Source organism: Poecilia latipinna, unplaced genomic scaffold, assembly GCF_001443285.1.
Source record: "Poecilia latipinna isolate Pla-1442-1.1 unplaced genomic scaffold, P_latipinna-1.0 Scaffold4620, whole genome shotgun sequence".
In the NCBI taxonomy this organism is placed as follows: Eukaryota; Metazoa; Chordata; class Actinopteri; order Cyprinodontiformes; family Poeciliidae; genus Poecilia; species Poecilia latipinna.
This window is the reverse complement of record NW_015117236.1, coordinates 1-9,271: the sequence shown is the minus strand read 5'-3', so window position 1 is coordinate 9,271 and position 9,271 is coordinate 1. Positions and strand designations below refer to the sequence as shown.

General features: G+C 43.7%; 1 protein-coding gene across 1 annotated transcript; it reads right to left on the bottom strand.

Annotated features, from left to right (window-relative positions):
• Positions 1–279: 279 nt before the first annotated feature.
• LOC106942866 (CUGBP Elav-like family member 4) lies at positions 280–9,195 on the bottom strand. Its single transcript, XM_015026212.1, has 7 exons — positions 9,009–9,195; positions 8,497–8,607; positions 6,643–6,708; positions 6,164–6,244; positions 4,863–4,946; positions 2,536–2,731; positions 280–610 (listed from the first exon to the last, which is right to left on the bottom strand). The coding sequence occupies exons 1-6, from the start codon at positions 9,187–9,189 to the stop codon at positions 2,604–2,606; spliced, it is 651 nt and encodes a 216-aa protein (XP_014881698.1). The 5' UTR covers positions 9,190–9,195; the 3' UTR covers positions 280–610; positions 2,536–2,603.
• Positions 9,196–9,271: the final 76 nt, after the last annotated feature.

Sequence of the window (9,271 nt, the reverse complement as noted above, 5' to 3'; positions counted from 1 at the left end):
CACCTGGTGGCTTGAAGTCTTAGAAATTGGCCTTCAAAAGTCAGCTGTCCAAAAAAAAAAAAAAAAAAAAAAAAAATCCCCCCCCCCCCCCCCCCCCCAAAAAAAAAAAACGCCCCCGAAACCGTCCCTTTCAGAAGGATCTCCTACGGCAATCCACTGTTCAGGTTTTAAGAAGTTTGTTTTTCCTGTTGGACTTTTGGCGACAATATCCCCTTGGAGAGTTTAGTGGAGTTGGTCATTATCAGTAGATTTTATGGAGGATCTTTTACTTTTTTTTTTCCCCATCTCGGTGTTCAAGTAAAAGTGTCTGTGGTCCAGAAAAAGGTAGCTGTCATTCAAGCAGGTTTTTTTTTGTGTTGTTTTTCTTTTTTCTTTTTTAGGTGGAGGAGGTGTATATATGTGTGCAGGAGGAAAAGAAGTCCTGGTGCTAACCAGAAAACGCTCTCTCAGTTCAAAAGTTTTTAGTACATCCAAAGGGAAGTGTCCTGGACCGGGTCAATGCTCGCGCTCTCTTCTCTCTTTTTCTGAAGCAGACTTTGTGGTCCAGAAGCCGAGTTTGCGCTCAGCGGTGGGTGGCAAGTGGTCAACGTATTATTCAGCTCAACAAATCCTGCAAAACACAGAAGAAATGGGTTTGTCAACGACGACGTAGAAAATCTGCCACTCTTTTCACTAAAAAGTTGCCCTACAGATTTAAAACGACATAACAAAGCCTGTAATGCACACTGATGATTAGCTGGTCACCGTCAAGGTTGACCACCTCCATAAAACCAGGAGTCGTGTCAGTCGGCTGGTCAGGAGGAAACCGGTGAGGTTTAGTGCAACGCCAAGGAGGAAAGACTCCAGCAATGACCCTCGAGGAGCATTTGTTACTGCCGATTACTCTGGAAAGAGCTTAAAGGCTGATTTTCAAACATCATTCTACGTTACAATAAGAAGGATCACGATTAGAAATATTTAAGACAGCTACCAATCTTACCAAGAGTCACCCCAAGTCACAACGTTCAACCTTGCACTGGTCGGAGAAATTGCGAAAAAAAACCCTAACTGTGCAACGTTCCTGCTAGCATGTTAAAAGTTAAACTCCACGACATCGGAGTCGGAAAAAGACTGAAGCGGTTGGTTAGTTTAGCAGAGCTGCCGCCAGAAAAAAAAGCTTCTTCTGTCGTAAAGAAAATGTTTCCTGGAACACATTTTGATTTTCAAAAGTTGCATCTGAGTGAAGGAACGCTTTCTGTCTTTTGGACAGATTAAGCGTTTCAGTGTCCAAGGCCGGAAATCAACATGAATTAAGTGCTTTGAGAAGACATTAGCAAAGCTGCAAACAATCAAAGGCCCCGAAATACCAGTCTGTCACAGTGATGTGACAGACTGGTTGTGTTTACCGAGAGTTATTGTGACTAAAAGTGGTTTTACAAGCCACTGAATCTTAAAGTGCGCTTCGTCTATTTCCCATGACTGTATATAATGGCAGACTATTTTAGCTGCACCTGTTTTTCTGAACCTTCTCGGACAACGACAAAGAAATACAGTGCAGGGAGAGTGAACTGGAGCATTTGGAGTCTGTAGAAAAAGAAATAAAATATTTAGATATGCAAAAAGAGTAGAAAAAAACGCCATAAAACTTGCGCCCCTGTGCTTGCTTTGTCAAACTCGTATGAGAATGCAATATTTTGCCAGTGATTTGCCCCAGGACACTGTGCGGTATGGTTCAGCTGGCTTGTGAGTGGGTGATAAGTTGCCCTTGAATGAAGTCATCAGCGGTGGATGAACGACGCGGCCTGAACCCTCCATCACACAGATGAAGGGGGGAGACAAAGAGGAACGGCACAATTACTCGCCTGAGGGGTAATAAATGCCTGCCCTCACCCCCTCGGAACCGTTTCCTTCTCAGCGCAACACGCCGAGCCGTTTACCAATTATCTTTTACCTACAGGGTAACATGCGGGGTCACTTACTGCAAAGATGTTCTGCAAACAGAGGAGGCAGCGTGTAAAGGAAATGCCTCTACAGCTTTGTTTATGTTTGACTGACATTAAAATAAAAAAATAAATAAATAAATAAAAAAGACCCCATCTGTTTCCAAGATCAGACACCTTTTCCAGGGGGCATGGATCTTTGTATTACAGAAATAAAGAGAACGCTAAACCCACATTTTTACCGATTTTAAATTCATAGATTAGCTAAAAGACTTTACTTTTTTATTTTTTTTTTTTAAATGCTCTCCGCTTTCAAAACCAGTTTCTCACTCGTACTCCCTGCCAAGTCCTGGACGAGCCACATTAGCATAACCTTTACCAAATATATTCTTAAACTGTCTGCACCGGAGTAAGACTTCACTAATCTTTACAAGCGTTTTACAGATGATCAAGCTGTTATTAGGTGCCTGCGAGTGTTTTATGACTTGCATAAAAGGTTATGGAAAACACATCAGGCGGCACCATAAATGGGCTCGCCATCGGGGCGTTTGCCAGTTTAATACTGCAGCGGCCGCGCACGCTTCGGTTCGGCTACTCGGCTCAAGTGACGCCTGACCTGTCTCTTCCTGTTGACGGCGGCTGCCCCGCCTGCCGCGGTGGCCGGCTGGGGCAGGGGAGAAGGGGCTAGTAGGGGCGGTTGGCGTCCTTTGGCCTCTTGAGCTGGACCTTCAGTCTCTTCATGCCAATCTGGAAGCCGTTCATGGACTGGATGGCAGCCTGGGCACTACCTGGGTTGTCGAAGCTCACAAATCCTGAGGGGAGAAGGAAGAGGAGGAGGACACAGCGTCGTCAGGTGAAGGTGCAGGAAGAGTTTGGGTTCATGAGGCAACACAGAGTAAGGGTTAGAAGCAGCTAACGACGTGGCTTTTCACGAAGGAGTTGTGATCCTGAAAAAGAGACGCATCCTTGATTTTGGATGTTCATAGTGTGACAAAGCATAAAACTGAAGGCAACAATGAAATTCTTTAAAAATCTTTTGCAGATGAAAAAAAAAAGCAACTATAACAGTGCAGTAAGATATTACATGAAGCCTCCAACCAAATAGCATAGAAAAAGTATGAGGTAGCAACACAATCCTTCATCATTTAGTCACCAATGTATGAAATACAATCATATAGGAAAAGTAAAAAATAAAGCAATGCATGCACAGTGCCTTGCAAAAGTGTTTACATCCCTTGAACGGTTTGGACTGATTTGCCCCTTTACACCGGCACAATAAATTGCACCCAATTAGTAAATAGAGTCCGTGTGTGTGTGTGTGTGTGTGTGTGTGTGTGTGGTTTAATCCCCGTTCTTAATCCAGCGTTTTCTGTGAAGGCTTTTCAGAAGTTTGTTAAGAGGACATAAGTGAGCAAATATCATCCTGTGATATTAAGGTTATGGAGACGTTTAAATCAGGGTGAGATTATAACAGAAATTACCGAGTTTTGGACATCTGTTCAATCCATGGTCTGAAAATAACTGAAAAGAGTGTGGCACAAGTGTAAAACCTTAACAGAGAGGTTGGGTAGGGGGAGTAAGGGTCAGGGTTAGCAAAATGGTTTACGCTAACCCTGGAGGATCTGCAGAGATCAGAAATACCAGCTGTGTACTACAACGATCTGGTCTTAATGGAAAAGTAATAAGAAGAAAGCCATTGTTTGGGGGGGAAAAAAAAAAAAAAAAAGTGTTAGAAGCCCCAATTAAAGTCTGAAATGTAATGATCAGGGGAAAAAACCCCCCAATGTTTTTCACCTACATACAAAACGCTGAGATGTTGAAATTAACACTGGATCACCCTGAACACATCATCCCCACTTCAACACGTGGACGTAGCGCGCCGCCACCTCCATGGGACGGGCGCTTGTTCTTTTTTTTTTTTTTTTTTAGCAGCAGGAACAGTGATGTTTGTCAGCGTTAATGGGAAGATGGATGGAGCACAACGCAGGGCAACACTGGAAGAAAAAGAGGCTCCAGAAGGAGTGAGATTGGAGCAGATACCGGATTTACTTTCCAAGCAGAGCAGCAGCCTGGAAAACGCAGCCGGCGCCACGGAGGGACGGCTAAGAGAACGTTAGCGTGCCAGGACGGCCTGGTCAAACCCCAACCCCAGACCCGACTGAGAATCTGTAACTGAAGCAGCATGTTGGACATGTAAGAGCTGAGCAATGCTGGAATAAAAAAATAAATACATTTTCTTTCTAACATGTATGCACAGCTTTGCACTGCTGTTGTACAATCCTCAGTAAAATACACTGACGAAATAAGGAAACGTGACAAAAGGTCAAGGGGTGCGAATACTTTTTACAGCACAGTGACAGTAGCTTCGCAACAGCTACCAATCAAACACACACAGACTCAACACGAAGGTTTCACAGAACGCTCCTTCCTCCAAGCACATTCATGTTGCGTCATATTAATGAGAGAGCTAATTTGCTAATTGGTTGCAGCTGATGGACTCAACATCAAACGCTCTCCATCACTCTGAGCTCATCGTCGTCAGCGGCGAAGCGACACAGCAGCAGTTCAGTCCGAGATCACATATTTGTAAAAAAAAAAAAAAATGTCACAGGAATAAAGGAATTAAAAGTCATATGAATGCAGAAATGAAAACAAGTTGAGCTTCGGAGTAAAACGGCGTTAATAGGAATAAAGAGAGAAATCAGTTTTGAATGCATGCATTTCTGCACGGCTGCAGCAAAGTGTTCTGCTTTAATTTAAAATGGAAAGGAGAAAAAAAAAATCGCCTCATGCATTCAGTGAAAATGAAAATAATAAAAATAAATAGAAAACAGTAATCAGTATATATAGAGATTTTTTTTTATTCTGTTCATTTTTACCCACCAAAGCATTTACTTTGGTTTGTCGCCCGATCCACAAACACTTTGGAGGAGATGACATTACCGAAAGGCAGGAACATCTGCATCAGCTCTCCATCCCCAAACTCCTGAGGGAGGTGGTAGATGAACAGGTTGCACCCCTCTGGTCCTGCATGGGAACAGTGAAAAGGAGACACACATGCACACACGCACACACACGCACGAAAATAGGGAAGAGACGGGAGAAGAGAAAAAAAGATGGGGGGTGAAAAAAAAGCAAAAATTAAAAAAAAAAAAAAAAAAACTAACCATGAGAGAAGATTCAGTCAAAACAACTGGTACGCCTGGTAAAGGTTTGTCAAAACTCCTGTTTTTTTTTTTGTTTGTTTTTTTTTCAGTATAATCATGAAGAAAACCTCTAATTTTATATGTAATTTTGTTTAAATAGTAAAATATTTTCACAGACTCTCTTTTTTGCTTGTTTCTCACATTTTCAGGTCTGGGGAGAGAGATAGCCATGGAAGATGCTTGACTTACTGTCTACTGAACTCTTCCTTTGATTGCTTTTCCCTTTAAAGCTTCACAGTATTTCAAGAGTTCATAACACCAGGAACTTCAACATCTCGAAACAGAGTCACAGTCACACAGATTCTCCACGGTAACCGCTTTGAGATGCTTTCTGACTCGTTCGGCCTTTGTTTCACAGCGGTCCCACTTTCTGCAAATTACATTATGCAATGACCCGGTGTCGATTCTTCAACCAAGAGGCTGTAAGAATATAACTTTCCTTTGAGAGTAACAGAGCCGTCTGACTGAAATTGTAGTAAACAGCTGCCTCTCCTCGTATTTTTGTATCTGGGTGTTTTCTGGTTAGTTGACAGTAATTTTAAACATGTTCACCCCTCTCTATATTTTTAGTTTTTCCTTTACCAAATCACCACTAAAAGCCTAAAACCCACAGACTCCGTCACGACGGATTGGAGCGCTTTTTATCCTCTCCACTAGAGGGCAGTGATGCCCCAGACATGAGCCTGCTGCTCCTCGGGGTCATCAAGTTTATATGAGCAGGTTTACAGCAAAGTTGGAGATACTCCGTTTTTTTTTTTTTTAAATCCTGTTACTTTGATTCAAAATTCACTTTTAAGGGCCTTTCATCTTTTCAAAATTATTTGTCATAAATTACGGAGAACAAAATTGGGGCATTTAGATTCGCCTCGGTTCATCTGATTTAAAATAGTACGTTGTTGTGTAGAATAGCTGCCTGAACCACTCAGACACAGAGAAGAAAAACGCAGTAAAAGCTTGAAAGAAAAGCAACAGCAAAATTAAATTTTTGCAGTATTGTCTGTGTGCGTGTATAGGTGTGTGTGTGTGTGTGTGTGTTACCTTCTCGTTGCTGCTGTGGAATGATGGGTGGAGGATGGGGGAAGGCTTGGCTGATCTGACCGTATGCGGCGGGGTAGGCTGCTGAGACCCACACAAAGACACGCGCACACACACACACCCACACACACACACACGCCGCGCATCAGATAACAGTCATGAATACAGCGCACACTTGAATACATACAAACAATGTGATATATGCAGGAGCACAGCAAGCAATCGATCAGATAGCGTACACAATGGAGTCTGCGTGTTGCACAAACACCGCCGGGAGAGAATAAACTGATCCAGTTGGACCGAAAAGACAGGAGGGCTACATGATCAAAATACCTAATTTGAAAACAGGAGTGCTTATCTTTGCACTCCTTTAATTTTATTATTATTTATTTTAAAGGGTCTCGGATGCAAACTCGCAGCCACCCGTGCCACTCAAGACAGACACACGGATGAGCTGCGGAGGGACAGAGTGACGGACAGACCTGCGTACTGCTGGACTCCTGTGTAAGCCTGCTGGAGAGGGTCGGCCGCAGTGGGACTCTGAGCTGCTTCAGCGGGAAAAAGTGAGGAGGAGGAGGAGGAGGAGGAGGAGGAGAGAGGTGAGACGGACGGAGAATGTAGATGGAAGAGAGGGCACGGAGGAAAAGATAACAAGGGGAGCGAAGGAGAAGGAGAACAGACAGGGAGGTTAGAGGCAGCTCGCTTTTCCTTCAGTGTGTCCAAAACTTTTCACTTCATGCTCCTGCTGAGGCATCTTCAAAGTAGCTCTAGTGTGCTATTCTTGAAAACAAGTACAACTTCGAGGGAGTAAAGAGACAAAAAAACACACCACCACCACCACCACACCACAGGAAACCCCCCCCCCAAAAAAACCCAAACAAAAACTCCGTCATGCAAATCCAGATCCTACAAAACGGTTTTCATTCCGCAGAGAGCTAAACGCACAGCAGCGGACGCATCTGTCGCCACGAGTTGGCGCCGTACATCCGGGGATGGTACCTGCGCGCGCGTTTTTCTACCCGTCTGGTCCACAGGCAGCGCATGCACACAGAGCACACACCACTGAGAGAGGACGCACACAGAGACACACACCGATAGACCCAACATCACTCGAAACAGCCGAGAAAATATCGAACACACTGTGAACCGACAGCAACACTGACACACAGTCACAGATGGCCTGGAGGAAAGAGGAGAGGTGAGGGCTAAAATAGAGCTCTATAAAAGTTACAGAGTGTGAAATCATATTGTAGCTTTCTTTTCCAACCTGGAAGGGGGGGGAGAGGAGGAGGGCGGGGGCAACAGGCAAAGGTTACTCTCAGGTCACGGTTTGGGAAAAGGGCGAGATCACACTCTTGCCTTTCTCGAGTGGACGTGTCTCACTGGAAGTTTCTGCTTGTTTAAACTTTGGAAACATCCGACTTTCAAAATGTCATTTAATTGCAAATTTTAGAGGATATTTTGTCATTCCCTGATACGGCGCCTGGCAGAAGTACACCTTGAAACTTTGCACATTTATATGGCCTTTTATTGCAATCTTTCATTTGATAGACCAACATAAAGTGGTGAATTGCTTTAAAGTGGAAAGAAAGGGATTTTTTTTTAAACATTTTGTACAAGTAAAAGTCTGGAAAAATGTGGTTCATAATTTGTGTCTGGCATGCTGGGTCAATACTTCGCAGATCCGCCAGGTTTGTCTCCAGGGAGACGGACGAAGAGTGAAACCTTTCTCAGTTGCTTCTTCAGCTCAGTCTGATTAGACGAAGTTTTATCTGTGAGCAGCAATTCAAGGATTTCTACACATTCAACAAGAGTTGCTAGAGATCCAGCGTGGCGGGTGACCTACGTAGACGCCATGCTAGTGATCCATTAGATTCTCTATAGTCATGTTAAAAGGTTTCTACGTTTCACAAACTGCCTTTGTTTTGCTCTCCTGAATTTTACTTATTTTTGTACTTTTGGTGGTGTGGGTCAGGAAGGGAAGTAGACATGTTGCTTATGTTTTGTTAATGTTCTACAAACTTTAAAAAGATTCAAACAAAGTATTTTTGTCATTCTTTCATAAAGGTCATATTTGTGGAGCGCTTATCTGAACGATGTCCTGCGAACACATTCTGCCGTCTGGGCTGTGAATCACTGCAGCTCCCCCAGAGCCTGCCGGTTCATCTTGTTCATCTTCAGAGATTACAATCCCTCCCAGTTTTCTCCAGAAATGTCACAACAGCCAAAAAAAACAAAAAAACAAAAAACCACAAAATATTTAGGGTTCTGATCTTCCCGACCGTTTTGAGCCTGGTGAGAGATGAGAGTGAGGGCGGGTGGGAGAGGAGCGCTACCTTCAGAGAGAGAGGAGAGGAAGCAGCCACCCTGAACCCCAAAACAACTCCGCGGAGCCACGCCCAAGCCGTTTTTCTCTGAGTCCTCCCTAAAAACCACCTCCTGCAACACTGCGGAGACAAGAGCGTGAAAGAGAAAAAGCAGATAGAGTTTTCTTCGTCCATCCCCTCAAAAAAAAAAAAAAAAACAGAACAAAAAAAAAAACAAAAAAAGCACGAGCCACGGCTCACCACACAATCTCACACTCGCACCGTCGGGACGGTGAAGAGGCGCTCACCTCCACGCCATTTATTTCCCCTTAACAACATGCTTTAGAGCTGGTAAGATATGCAATCTGGAGCCATGCTTCTAACTGGTCTGTGTCTATAAAGTTTTGCTATCTTGAAGCACAGCAAATAGAACGGAAAAAAAAAACAAAAAAACAAAAACAAAACAGTATTTAGGTGCTAATAAAGTTAGCTGCTGTTTCTGTGACTTCTTAATGGATGCTACGCAGACGATCAAACCTTACCCGGGTAATGGTGGATCCCGTTGGTGAAGACAGCCTCTGCCGGCGGCTGCCCGTTCGCCTGGGGCGGCGGCATGCCAGTAAAACCATTAACGCTAATGGGGGAGGGGATGCTGGTCACTGTGGGGGCGCTAATGCCCGGAGGAGTGCTGCCACCTGCAGTAACAGAAACATTGACAAACATTGTTTTTTTTTTTTTTTTTTTTTTTTTTTTTTTTTTTTTTTTTTTTTTCTTTTTTTTGAAAAATTTGGGGAATGTTGGTTTT